This window comes from Scyliorhinus canicula, chromosome 8 (genome assembly GCF_902713615.1).
Source record: "Scyliorhinus canicula chromosome 8, sScyCan1.1, whole genome shotgun sequence".
Lineage (NCBI taxonomy): Eukaryota > Metazoa > Chordata > Chondrichthyes > Carcharhiniformes > Scyliorhinidae > Scyliorhinus > Scyliorhinus canicula.
The window spans coordinates 91,372,278-91,387,126 of NC_052153.1; the positions used below are offsets into that span (position 1 = coordinate 91,372,278).

Genomic DNA, 14,849 nt, shown 5'->3' on the forward strand with positions numbered 1-14,849 from the left:
GGTTTATGTAGCATTGTTAATACAGTTAAGATAAGGGCCCACGCAAGGGTCCCACAGAAAGAGTAATGAGCCATGTAGCATTATTAATCCAGTGAGGATAAGAGCCCAGGCAAGGCTCCCACAGAAAGGGTAATGGTGGAATCAGCGCATTTTCAGTGGCAATGGTTGGAGGGACAACACCTGCTTACAAGTGAAGGATCCTCCAGAAAGAGAACTCCTGTTTTAGTGCATGAGGAAGAAACTGAAACGGCACCTCATGTATCCTTTTCCCTAGTCATATTGCTCACAGAAGTTGAAAATGGGAGGCTCTTGAACAATGGAAGAGGAAAGCGCAGGACTGCAAGCCATGAAGAAATGAGCAAAGGACCTACCCTTGGGCAGAACATCAGTGCAATGTAACGTCGCAAGGTAATACACAAAAGTGTTAAGAGAACTAAACTGAACATTGAGCCATAATTATATAGTTATTTGGACAGGTTATCAAAACCTCAGCTAAAGGGGCAGATGAAAGAGTATTTTAAATAGAGTGAGAGGAAGAGAATCATTGGACGGGGCATTGAGTATAAAAACTGGCAAGTCATGCTACAGTTGTATAGAATTTTGGCACGGTCGTACTTGGAATATTGTTCACAATTCTGGTCGCCACACTACCAGAAGGATGTGGAGGCTTTGGAGAGGGTGCAGAGGAGTTTACCAAGATGTTGCCTGATCTGGAGGATGTTAGCTATTTGGAGAGGCTGAATAGACTCGGACTGTTTTCATTATAAAGACGGAGGTTGAGGGGTGACCTGATAGAGGTCTACAAGATTATGAGGGGAATGGATAGAGTGGATGGGCGGGCACTCTTTCCCACGGTGGAGGGGTCAGTCATCAGGCGGCATAGGTTTACGGTCCGTGGGGCAAAGAGCAGATGTGCGAGGCAGGTTTTTTACGCAGAGGGTGGGGAGTTCCTGGAACGCATTACCAGGGGAGGTGGTGGAAGCAGATACATTAACGGCATTCAAGAGGCAACTTGACAAACACATGTATAGGATAGGCATAGAGGGATACGGAACAAGGAAGTGCTGAGGGTTTTGGCGAAGGTTGGTATCATGACCGGTACAGGCTTAGACGGCTGAAGGGCCTGTTCCTTTTCTGTACTGTTCTTTGTCCTTTCAAGTTTATGGATGAAATTTAAGAACCTAGGGCCCAGGCATGACCACCAATGGTAAAATGATTTAAAACCAGGATGCTAAAATTGGAGGAACACAGATCTAAAGGCCTTGTAGGGCTGGAGTAGCCTACAGAAAATGAGTGCCATGGAGAGATTTGAAAACAAGGATGAGAATTTTGAAAGTAATAACAATAATAAGTTGAGGGAGTGTTGATCAGTGAGTACTAGGGTGAGATACTTGACATAAGTTAGGATACAGGCAAAGGCTGGAACAGCTCAAGTTTATGTTGGATGGAAGATGGAAGGCTAATGGCGAGTATTGGAATAGCAAAGTTTACAAGTAATAAAGGGATGGATATAAGTTTCATCAGATAAGCTGAGAAAGTGGCAAGGTTAGAGAGAAGGAATTGGGTAATCGGTGATGAAAAAGATGAGTGGTCAGAAACACATTGGTGCAAAATACAATGCCAAGGTTGCAAACAGTATAGTTGACAGATTCTCAATGGCTGAGTCAGTGAAATGAGATTCCGGTGCTTGCACCAGTCTGGTGGAACACTAAAATGCATTCCATAGAGTGTGTCTTGCATCATCATCTTCTGCGCCTTACAGAACATCACGCTGCAACGAGGTGAGGACTTGCCCGAGGAGACGGAGAAGCTGCTCATCTCCTCCGATGAAGAGGATGTCACAGGGGATGAGGGTGACAAGGTCCTCGAAGAACACCGAATAATCATACGGCATCTGTGAGCAATGAACTTGGATCTGACTGATGGCAGTGTACATACCCACGGTGATAAGGCTCCTGACATGCAGTGCAGTGGATGCCCATTGTCTGCACATCCCAGGAAGGTGACAACAAGCAGTGGGGACAATTTATAGATCCTCACAGAGCTGCGAATGTCTGACTTTTGTCTGTCTCATGGTAATTCCTTTTCTCAATGATCCAAGTCATATCATGGAGATGTCGCAGGATACACAGTAGAGGTGAAGACAGCCTCTAAAGACGACACCCTGTTGTCTGAGATAACTTTGGAGATGCATGCTCTGGAGGGCCAGTACCAGCTGGGGTCGAGGAGAGCTTGGCTTGCTTTCAGGGTCCTGCTGTGTAGGAGTGCCACCCTCCTTAGCCTGCAGAGTTGGAACTGAATGGGTCATAGAAAGGGGTAATTTGGATGGCTGGATACCCCTGGAGTCTCACGAGTGGATGATCCCATGGCTGCACCTGCTGATCCTCTTCCCTACAGGTAACCCGTCTGGTGGGCGGATGAATCAGAGGCAGCCCTGTCACTGATCCAACATAAAACTGTGCCTCTTTTTTAAAAAAAAACAATTTTGCAAATGATAGAGCAAAACGGCGCGATTGCCGTCGGCAGGTCAACTGCAGGTCAACTGCAGATTTCCCTGCCCAATATCAGACCTTGCCAACTTAAGGGAAAATTCCACCCTAATCATTTTCTTGGAGATACTGATTTGGAAACCAGAGTTTTTAGTAGCAATTGAGAATTTGGTGTTTAGGAAAAATTGGTGTGTGTCTTTATCATTTAATATTGAACTGGTCAAGCACATTCAACTTATCCTTAATTTGTAGCAGAGAGATATTGATTTTGCATTACAATTATATGTTGAGAAAACTGAACCATCGGGTGGAATATCACCTTTGCAAAGTTTTCGCTGTCAGATTTCTGTAAATGAATACCGATTATTAACAATAATTGTCTTATTTAACAGTTCAGACAATACAGTAATGTGCAACTATGATCAATTTTCACTTTCATTCCATGAAGTTAGCATTGCATCATTCCTAAATATTTTATTTGAACACATTTGAAACATTTACTGCTCAGGTTTTGCCCATCTAATTACAAGCATACATACTTGGGCATTCTTGGATCAGAAACAACCATTGCTCTGGATAAATCGAGCTTTAAATCCACAGGTTGCAAGATGTGCTGAGATGATACCTTTGTTTTGCGAGCTGTTTTCCAATCATCATCTAAATCAAAACACCACAGACTGGTAAAGCTAATCTGATAATCTTTGTAATAATTACATGATACAGGAACCAGCTTTTCCACACCAAGATCAAAACTCCAAGCATTTTCTTTAATGAATACATAGTAACCACTGTTTGGCTTATAATTAATAAAATCTATACTTATTGACTATTACAGTCAATTTTCAATCACTCAAAATACCAGGTTTTATAAACAATAAACATTTAATAAATAATATTCGTTAACAAAAAGATAATTAAGTGCCGAGTAATAGCTTCTTAAAATATTTTAAAAAATATTTCTTTATTCTCCTCCTTTTTCGCATTTTCTCCCAAATTCACACCCACCAACAAAATCAGTAACAAATATGTCAATCCCCAGATCAATAACAACGACCCCATCCCCACACCAAATCCAAAACATTCGCCCACATGTTCACATACACAACTGACAAACAGGAATCAGGAATCCCCCATAGCCCCCATTAACACCCATTGCCCCCCCCCCCCACCCCAACTAACGTTCAATGTTATCCATAGTGCATAATGAATAATGCCCATGAATTGTAGAACCCCTCTGTCCTTCCCCTCAGTTCAAACTTCTCAAGAGTCAAGAATTCCAACAGATCCCCCCCCCCCGCCACGCCAGGGCACAGGGTGGAGAGGCTGCTCTCCAACCCATCAGGATCCGTCTTTGGGTGATCAACGATGCGAAGGCTACAATATTTGCCTCTGCACCCGTTTCCAACCCTGGCCAATCCGACACCCAGAATAGGCCTCCCGGGGGCCAGGGTCCAGTTTCACGTGCACCACTTTAGAAATTACCCTAAAAACCTCCTTCCAGTAATCCTCTAGCTTTGGACAGGACCAAAACATACGAACGTGATTAGTGCCCCTTCCCCCCCACAACGTTCACAACTCCTTCAAAGAATCGGCTTATGAGGTGTGCTCTGTGTACCACCTTCATCTGTATCAGCCCAACCTCACGCATGAGGAGGAGGCATTCACTCTCCAGAGCACCTCACTCTAGAACCCCTCCTCCATATCCTCTCCCAACTCTTCCTCCCACTTTGCTTTGATCCCTTCCAGTGGTGCCTTCTCCTCTTCCAAAATAGCTCCATAGACCACTGACACTAACCCCTTCTCCAGTCCTCCTATTGTCAGCACCTCTTCCAGCAATGTGGAGGCCGGCTCCTCCGGGAAGTTCTGTATCTCCTTTCTGGCAAAATCTCGAACTTGCATGTATCTAAACACTTCCCCCTGCTCCAGCCCATACTTCGCTTCCAGCTCCTTCAATCCTGCAAACCGCCCCCGAAGAAACAAATCTTTTAGTGTTTTAATCCCCTTCTCCTCCCATTTCCGAAAATTTCCATCTCACCTCCCTGGCTCAAATCTGTGGTTCCCCCGAATCGGCATTTCACTTGACTCTGCCCTCAACCCAAAGTGTTGGCGAAACTGCCTCCAAATTCTCAATTAAGCTATTATTACCGGACTCCCTGAATACTTCCCCGGGGGTTTCGGGAGCGGCGCTGTGTTAGTGCTTTCAATCCTGACCCACTGCACAAACTCTTCTCCTTTCTGACCTACTGGGAATCAACCCCTCTTACCCAGCTCCGCAGCTTCTTCACGTTCACTGCCCAGTAGTAATACATCAGGTTCGGAAGACCCAAACCTGCCTGCCTTCCCCTCTGTAGTAGCAACCTTCTCTCCCCATATGAACAAGGTAATCCTTCCCTCAATCTATCTGAAAAAAGCCATTGGCAGGAAAATTGGCAGGCATTGAAAAATAAACAGAAACACATTCATTTTAACCGCCTGTACTCGACCCGCCAGTGGCCAAATAATAGCTTTAAAGGTTTTAAATATTTAAGTGAATACATACGTGGTTTAGCATAGAGTAGTTGAACACTACTCAGCTGTATATCAAAGCAATCATAGGCTCTGTCCATGATGTCTTCCAAAGTGCTTTCTCCAGCAGTAATTTGTGGTAGACGTGCACGGCTTTTACTGGACATCTTAAAGATATAAAACAATGATTAGAAAATATTTAAAGGTGGCCAAGTTAAGATTTTTGCTCTTCTTGTACACAATGACAAAATACATCCTGACAACAATGTTGACCACAAAGTTTAAGACAGACCCATACACAAATTAAACAAAGTAGTTCATTCTGTCAATGTTTTGGGAGTTATGGAAAAACAGTTTTTAAATCATTTACTTCTAAAAACATTTGCTTGCCCAACCGACAATAAATAGGCAAGAAAGTGCATTTATTCGCATTCCTTTTGGGAGTGATACAAGTGCTCAAGTTCAAAAACATCTACAAGACAAGCAAAGGGTTGTGTGGAAATAGCACCAAATGTCACACTGATGAAGGCATCACTGCTTCAGTGAGAACATCTCACTGCAATCTGCCAAAACTGCATCTCAGAGCTGGGTAAGAACTATATTGCCAGTGTCCGTGAAGGTGACCATACCAACGAATCTTTAATGTTCTTGGCTCCATCTAGTCTGTAGCTGGAGATACTTGCAACATCTCAAATTTCCCTTCCTGTGTTCCACAAGGGATGGCACAGAGACTCTCAATTCAAAGAGCCAATTACATTTTGCTCTCTTGACAGAGACGAACAGGAAGATCGAACAATTGCATCTTATTTACTGGTTGATGTCTACTGGCATTTGGCAAAATGGTACACAAGACCATAATATATCGGAACAAAATTAGGCCATTCAGCCCATTGGGTCCGCTCTGCCATTCTTATCCCCATTCACCTGCTTCACCCCATAATCCCTGATCCCCAGTAGCACCCTGACATAGGTGCATTCGTAGACTTGCCCCTTGGAATACAATACGCTGCATTCCGGTGGCGGCCATGGAGTGAGTGGTCGCACACAGGATAGCTCCAGTTCAAAGGTGTTGATTTGAGCTCTTTTTACCCCAAAACAGGGAAATTTTGGCAGCAATGTGTAGCTAAATCTGTGGCGAAGTTCCCCTCAGGAGTGGCAAGTCTGCTGGTTATCAGACCCGGCAAAAAAAGGTTAAAGAACTGGCCAAGGAACTGGAAGAGACTGGCACAGCAACAATTGGAAAGATGGCAGAGGGGGGCAGGGTTTTTAAAAATATTTTTTTATTCTCCTCCTTTTTCACATTTTCTCCCAAATTTACGCCCAACAATAATCAGTAACGAATGTAATGTCAATCCCCACATCAATAACAACAATCCCATCCTCCCACCAAACCCTCGAACATTAGCCCGCATGTTAACATAAACAAATGACAAAGAGGAATCACCCATAGTCACCATTAACACATGCAGTCCCTCTCCCCCCAACCCTCCCGGCCTCCAACTCCCATAATGTTTGATGTAATCCAATTCTCGAAAGTGCATAATGAATAACGCCCATGAATTGTAGAACCCCTCCATCCTTCCCTTCAGTTCAAATTTGACCTTTTCAAGCGTCAAGAATTCTAGCAGGTTCCCCCTCCACGCCAGGACACAGGGTGGAGAGGTTGATCTCCACTCTAACAGGATCCATCTTCGGGCGATTAACGAGGCGAAGGCTACAACATCTGCCTCCGTGCCCGTTTCCAATCCCGGCTGGTCCTACACCCCCAATTTGACCTCCCGAGGGCCCGGGTCCAGTTTCACGTGCACCACTTTAGAGATTATCCTAAACATCTCCTTCCAGTAATCCTCCAGTTTTGGACAGGACCAAAACATACGAACGTGGTTTGCGGGGCTCCCCCACAACATTCACATACATCTTCTACCCGCTCAAAGAGCCGGCTCATCATCGCCCTTGTAAGGTGCTCTATACAACCTTCAGCTGTATTAGCCCCAACCTCGCACACGAGGTGGAGGTGTTCATTCACCCTCCGGAGAACCTCACACCAGAACCCCTCCTCCATAGCCTCACCCAACTCCTCCTCCCTCTTTGCCTTGATCTCTTCTAGCGGCGCCTTCTCCTCCTCCAAAAGTGCCTCGTAAACCGCCGATACTACCCCCTTCTCCAGTCCCCCTGTTGTCAGTACCTCCTCCAGCAATGTGGAAGCCGGCTCTACTGGGAAGCTGTGTATCTCCTTTCTGGCAAAGTCTCGAACCTGCATGTATCTAAATAGTTCCCCCTGTTCGAGCACATACTTCGCTCCCAGCTCCTTCAATCCTGCAAAACGACCCCCAAGAAACAAATCTTTCAGAGTCCTAATTCCTTTTTCCTCCCATCACTGAAAATTTCATTCCCACTTCAATGGCTCAAATCTATGGTAGAGGGGGCAGGGTTGTCACATGCTGGAAAACCCTAGAATGAGCAGCTGATGACATTCAGACACGAGTTCCACCAGCAATGAATGGAGATGCAGGAAGATCAATCGAAGGCCATCAAAGAATTGGTAGCAACCTTGAAAGGCTTAATGGAGAGAGTTGAGAAGTGCTTGGAGGTACAGGGGTCGCACATATGGGAGATGGAGAGGGTGATGTGTGACCACAGTGATCGGGTGGTGGCATTGGAGGCGGAGGTGGGACTCCTGGGAAACCTTTGCAAGTCATGAAGGCCAAAGGTAGAGGAGAAGGACAACAGATCTAGAAAGCAAATCCTACATATCGTTGGCCTGCCTGAAGGTGTAGAAGGTATGAGTGCTACGAGATACATCTCAAGGATGCTGGTGGGGCTGGTGGCGGAGTGGGTGTTGGACAAGGCCACAGAGGTGAATAGAGCACATAGATCTGTAAGGTAGAAGCCAAGAGCGGGGGAGCTGCCGCAGGCGATGATTGTGAGGCTCCACAAGTTTGTGGAGAAGAAGAATTTTGTGCGGTGGGCCAGGGAAAAGCTGAACTAAAAATGGGAGGGGAACAAGGTCCAAATATATCAGGACATTGGAGCAGCACTGGCAAAAAGGCTGGGTTCAACAGGGCCAAGACTGCTCTTTCGCAAAGGCAGATCAAATTTGGGGTGCTGTACCTGGCGAAACCATGGGTGACTTTTCAAAACGCAAGAGGATGCCAATGTCTTTATTACAGATCATAAACTAGGGGAAGAACTGAACGTTGATGGGAGACGGAGGAGTTGGAACAACGGAGTTCGGAAGATGCAGGCAGTATGGGGGCTGGAGGGTGTTTTCTTTTCTTTTTGGGTGGGACGATTTTATTGTCGTGATTATTTGTTAAGGGGCAATAAATTTATAAGGGGAACTGTCCCTCCGTTCCACCACCTGTGGTGGCGTTTATTTTTTGGAGGAGGTGACCTGTGGCTTTGGATGTGTCTTTGATTGAGTGGGGGAGGGGAAGGCCCACAGGGAGTCGTTTGTACAGACCAAAGAGGAAAGGCTGGGGGGAGGGCTAGAGGGGTAGTTAGGAGGAGTCTTTGGACAGTAGTTGCCATGCTGGCAGGTAATGTTGATGACCGAAGTGAGGTGGGGTAGGTGGCTCTGGGTAGTTGGCTGGGAAGGGGGGAGGGGATTGCAGGGTTGCAGGAGGAATGGGTCATGGATGAAGATGGGGGGCCATCTTGGATGAAAGCGGTGAAATTAAAGAGGACAGAATCGGTAAGGGAGGATAGTGGACAGTAGAGGGGAATGGAGGTGCAAGCCTCCGGCAAGAACCATAATATGAAGTTAATCATAACATAAGGAAATCAAAAATGGACTGAGGAGAGATAGAAAGGGGCATGAAAAAGCCTTGGCAGGAAGGATTAGGGAAAACCCCAAGAAGCTCTACACTTATGTGAGAAATAAAAGGATGATCAGAGTGAGAGTAGGGCCGATCAGGGATAGTGGCGGGAACTTGTGCCTAGAGTCTGAAGAGATGGGGGAGGCCCTAAATGAATCTTTTGCTTCAGTATTCACTCGAGAGCAGGACCTTGTTGCTCATGAGAACAGTGTGAATCAGGTTAATAGACTCGAACAGGTTGATATTCAGAAGGAGGATGTGCTGGAAATTTTGAAAAGCATCAGAATAGATAAGTCCCCTGGGCCTGACGGGATGTACCCAAGGTTACTACGGGAAGCGAGGTAGGAGATTGCTGTGCTGTTGGTGATGATCTTCGCATCCTCACTCTCCACTGGAGTAGTACCGGATGATTGGTGGGAGATGAATGTTGTTCCCCTGTTCAAGAAAGGGAATAGGGAAATCCCTTGGAATTACAGACCCATCAGTTTTACGTTTGTGGCGAGCAAAATATTGGAAAGGATTCTGAGAGATAGGATTGATGATTATTTAGAAAAATATAGTTTCATTAAAGATAGTTACTATGGCTTTGTGAGGGGCATGTCATGCCTCACAAGCCTCATTGAATTCTTTGAGGATGTGACGAGACACATTGATGAAGGTCGGGCAGTGGATGTGGTGTATATGGATTTCAGGAAGGCATTTGATAAGGTTCCCCATGATAGGCTCATTCAGAAAGTTAGGGGGCATGGTATACAGGGAAATTTGGATACAAAATTGGCGGACCGAACGAAGACGGCGAGTGATAGTGGATGGAACGTATTCCGCCTGGAGGTCGGTGACCAGTGGTGTCCTGCAAGGATCTGTTCTGGGACCTCTGCTCTGTGTTTTTTATAAATGACTTGGATGAGGAAGTGGACGGGTGTAAGTTTGCCGGTGACACGAAGGTTGGGGGAGTTGTAGAGAATGTTGAGGGTTGTTGCAGGTTACAACAGGACATTGACAGGATGCAGAGCTGGGCTGAGAAGTTGCAGATGGAGTTCAACCTGTGTGAAGTGATTCATTTTGGAAGGTCGAATTTGAATGCTGAATACAAGGTTAAAGACAGGATTCTTGGAAATGTGCAGGAACAGAGGGATCTTGGGGTCCACATACATAGATCCCTCAAAGTTGCTACCCAGGTTGATGGGGTTGTTAAGAAGGCGTATGGTGTGTTGGCTTTCATTAACAGGGGGATTGAGTTTAAGAGCTGTAAAATTTTGCTGCAGCTTTATAAAACCCTAGTTAGACCACACTCGGAATATTGTGTCCAGTTCTGGTCCCCCTCATTACAGGAAGGATGTGGATGCTTTGGAGCGGGTACAGAGCAGATTTACCAGGATGCTGCCTGGACTGGACGGCACGTCTTCTGAAGAAAGGTTGAGGGAGCTAGGGCTTTTCTCACTGGAGCGAAGAAGGCAGAGAGTGACTTGATAGAGGTGTACAAGGTGATGAGAGGCACGGATAGAGTGGATAGCCAGAGACGTTTCCCCAGGGTGGAAAAGGCTGTCACGAGGGGACATAATTTTAAGGTGATTGGAGGAAGGTATAGGGGGAGATGTCCGAGGTAGATTCTTTATACAGAGTGGTGGGTGTGTGGAATGCACTGCCACAGAGGTGGTGAAGTCAGAATCATTTGGGACATTTAAGTGCCTCTTAGACAGGCACATGGGCAGCAGTAAGTTGAAGGGGTTTAGGTCAGATTGATCTTAGATTAGGATAAATGTTCGGCACAACATTGTGGGCTGAAAGGCCTATACTATGCTGTACTGTTCTATGTTCTATGAAGTGTACAGGGGCTGAACAGGCCAGTAAATATCTCAAGTATTTAGCTTCATTGAGAATTTGGAGGCAGTTTCGCCAGCACTTCGGGTTGGGGGCAGCGGCAAGAGAAATGCCGATTCGGGGGAACCACAGATTTGAGCCGGGGAGGTGGGATGGAAATTTTCGGAAATGGGAGGAGAAGGGTATTAAGACACTAAAGGATTTGTTTCTTGGGGGTCGGTTTGCAGGATTGAAGGAGCTGGAAGTGAAGTAAGGGCTGGAGCAGGGAGAAATGTTCAGATACATGCAGGTTCGAGGTTTTGCTAGAAAGGAGATGCAGAACTTCCCGGAGGAGCCGGCCTCCACATTGCTGGAGAAGGTGCTGACGACAGGGGGATTGGCGAAGGGGGTAGTGTCAGCGGTCTACGGAGCTATTTTGGAGGAGGAGAAGGCACCGCTGGGAGGGATCAAAGCAAAGTGGGAGGAAGAGTTGGGAGAGTTGAGGAGGGGTTCTGGTGCGAGGTGCTCCGAAGAACGAATGCGTCCACCTCGTGCGCGAGGTTGGGGCTGATATAGCTGAAGGTGGTATACAGAACACACCTCATGAGGGCGAGGATGAGCCGATTCTTTGAAGGAGTAGAAGATGTGTGTGAACGTTGAGGGGGGCTGGGCCCGCTAGCCACGTTCATATGTTTTGGTCCTGTCCAAATCTAGAGGATTACTGGAAGGAGCTTTTTGGGATAATTTCTAAAGTGGTGCACGTGAAACTGGACTTGGGCCCCCAGGAGGCCATATTCGGGGTGTCGGACCATCCAGGTTTAGAAATGTGTGCAGAGGCAGATGTTGTAGCCTTCGCCTCATTGATTGCCCGAAGGCGGATCCTGATGGGTTGGAGGGCAGCCTCTCCACCCTGTGCCCTGGCATGGCAGGGAGATCTGTTGGAATTCTTGACTCTTGAGAAGGTTAAGTTTGAATTGAGGGGAAGGATGGAGGGCTTCTACAATTCATGGGCATTATTCATTATGCACTTTCAAGAACTGGATAACATCGAACATTAGTTGGGGGGGGGGGGGGAGTGGGTGGGAGGGTTGAGGGGGGGGGGCAATGGGTGTAAAGGTGGCCATGGGTGATTCCTGATTCCTTTTTGTCAGTTGGCTATGTGAACATGTGGGCGAATGTTTTGGGTTTGGTGGGAGGATGGGATCGTTGTTATCGATATGGGGATTGACATATTTGTTCCTGATTATTGCTTATTACTGATTATTGTTTACTGTTGGGTGTAAATTTGGGAGAAAATGTGAAAAATGAGAATGAAGAAATATATTTTTAAAAAATCTTGGGTATTTGCGTACTTGCAGAGCTTGAAGTATGGGGGGGGGGGGGGGGGGGGGGGGGGGGGGGGGCGCCTTCCTGCAGGAGATGTACCTTTCGGTGAAGATTCAGGTCAGGTCAGGTTGAGAAAGGGATGGGTGGATCAGGTATTTCACTCAAGGTTTGATTCAAAGTCGCGAGGAATTTAATTCCGTGCGAGAGCCGAGGTGGATAGGCCGTGCCCCTTGTCCAGGCTTTTTCAACGTGGTGGTCGCAACCCGCAGGTGTACCACGGGCAGGTGTAAAAAGGGTCGCGGCACACCCTGAAATTAGCATAGGTATCCCAACTACTGGGCAAGATCAGAATGGCAAACAAAAAAAGTTCTTCAAAAATGGATTTTATGAGGGGTTTTACGGGAGAATATATGGTCCAGGAGTGAGAAGCAGAGTGGACTGGCAGACTGATTAACATCCTAACAGAAAGCCAGTTAGCTGTATTTTGGAACCATCACACGGACAAGATGGCAGCCGCGTAATGGGCCATCAGGTCACCACCAATCAATCCGACTCTCTCCCTGAACTGAAATCATTCAATGAATTAAACTTAAATTGAGTAGCTGTTCAGATTAATTCACCAAGAGATTCAGTTCTCATTTCTGTAGAGAAGCTAGTACAGACCGAAACGCTGCAAACCCTCTGCTTACACACACTCTCTCTTGATCCTCACGTTGAAAGGATCTTTTGGGAAGCCAAACACCAGGTTGGAGATTTTACCCATCCGTTTAAAATTTGTGAGGGACAATAGGGTTTGGAGAAAACTGCCTTCATTCTTTCTGGCTCTGGGTGTCAATCCTCACCCGCAGCAAAAGTCACTAAAATTTGAATTATATATTGAAAGATTTAAACAGTACAATAAGGACCAGATTAAACCTGGCACTGAACAATCACACTCTGACTCTTTCACAACAGCTACAAACATTGACATCAACCTCGCAGCTCCCCTCTGCTCTTTGATTATATCTCTACTTTCAAGATTATATAGTTCTACAACACAGAACACAGAGACCCTTCGGCCCATCAGCGGTGTGCTGGCTATCAACTGGGACCCGAAGATCAGCCAGTTGGCAAAAGTGGGTACGGGAAAAAAAGTTTGAAAAACATTGCCCTCGTCAATGGGAAGGCTGAGGATGGTGAAGGAGGTGGACGGGTTTATGGAAAGGATGGGTTTGGTGGACACGTGGAAGTTTAAGAACCCGGGAGAGAGAGATTACTTCTCGCACCTGTAAAAAGTATACTTCACAATTGATTTTTTTTTATGGTGAGCCGAGAGGCGTTAGGTGTTAGAGGTGGTGGGGAGCAGAGTATGCAGGAATCATGATTTGTGACCACGCACTCAACTGGCTGGAGGTGCAACTCAGCTCGAGGCAAAAACAGAGGCCAGGCTAGACTCGGGCTTTTAGTGGCCAGGGGTTTCTGCGATAAGGTGATTAAGGACTACGTGGAGCTGAACCAAAGAGGGGGGGGGGGGGGGGGGGGGCATCGGCGGCCACCTTCTGGGAGGCATTGAAGGCGGTGGTTCGGGGGCAAATTATCTTGTTCAGGATGCACAGAGATAGTAGTATGGACGATTATTGGGCAAGATAGTCAATGTTGACAGGGAATATTTGAGGGCCCCCACCATGGACATGGAGGGATTAGCAAAGAGAGGGCAGCAGAGCAGAGCTACTGATCAGCTGTTCTGGGGGAATTTGCATACGTGCAGTGCGGTCAGCCTAAGTTGAAGGGGAACCGGCGAAGGAGACCCAAGGTGTTTGAGTGAAGACAAGCATCCAGCAGAGGGCAGCAGAGCAGAGCTACTGATCAGCTGTTCTGGGGGAATTCGCATACGTGCAGTGCGGTCAGCCTAAGTTGAAGGGGAACCGGCGAAGGAGACCCAAGGAGTTTGAGTGAAGACAAGCATCCAGCAGAGGGCAGCAGAGCAGAGCTACTGATCAGCTGTTCTGGGGGAATTTGCATACGTGCAGTGCGGTCAGCCTAAGTTGAAGGGGAACCGGCGAAGGAGACCCAAGGAGTTTGAGTGAAGACAAGCATCCAGCAGAGGGCAGCAGAGCAGAGCTACTGATCAGCTGTTCTGGGGGAATTTGCATACGTGCAGTGCGGTCAGCCTAAGTTGAAGGGGAACCGGCGAAGGAGACCCAAGGTGTTTGAGTGAAGACAAGCATCCAGCAGAGGGCAGCAGAGCAGAGCTACTGATCAGCTGTTCTGGGGGAATTTGCATACGTGCAGTGCGGTCAGCCTAAGTTGAAGGGGAACCGGCGAAGGAGACCCAAGGTGTTTGAGTGAAGACAAGCATCCAGCAGAGGGCAGCAGAGCAGAGCTACTGATCAGCTGTTCTGGGGGAATTTGCATACGTGCAGTGCGGTCAGCCTAAGTTGAAGGGGAACCGGCGAAGGAGACCCAAGGAGTTTGAGTGAAGACAAGCATCCAGCAGAGGGCAGCAGAGCAGAGCTACTGATCAGCTGTTCTGGGGGAATTTGCATACGTGCAGTGCGGTCAGCCTAAGTTGAAGGGGAACCGGCGAAGGAGACCCAAGGAGTTTGAGTGAAGACAAGCATCCAGCAGAGGGCAGCAGAGCAGAGCTACTGATCAGCTGTTCTGGGGGAATTTGCATACGTGCAGTGCGGTCAGCCTAAGTTGAAGGGGAACCGGCGAAGGAGACCCAAGGTGTTTGAGTGAAGACAAGCATCCAGCAGAGGGCAGCAGAGCAGAGCTACTGATCAGCTGTTCTGGGGGAATTTGCATACGTGCAGTGCGGTCAGCCTAAGTTGAAGGGGAACCGGCGAAGGAGACCCAAGGAGTTTGAGTGAAGACAAGCATCCAGCAGAGGGCAGCAGAGCAGAGCTACTGATCAGCTGCTCTGGGGGAA

The 14,849-nt window shown here is 47.2% G+C and overlaps 1 protein-coding gene across 1 annotated transcript in view; it reads right to left on the minus strand.

Annotated features, from left to right (window-relative positions):
• vps13a (vacuolar protein sorting 13 homolog A) overlaps window positions 1-14,849 on the minus strand; it is a 634,190-nt gene that overhangs the window by 427,617 nt on the left and 191,724 nt on the right. The window contains 2 exon segments of the mRNA XM_038803880.1: window positions 3,029-3,146; window positions 5,029-5,161. Coding sequence (XP_038659808.1) covers window positions 3,029-3,146; window positions 5,029-5,161 — 251 coding nt within the window.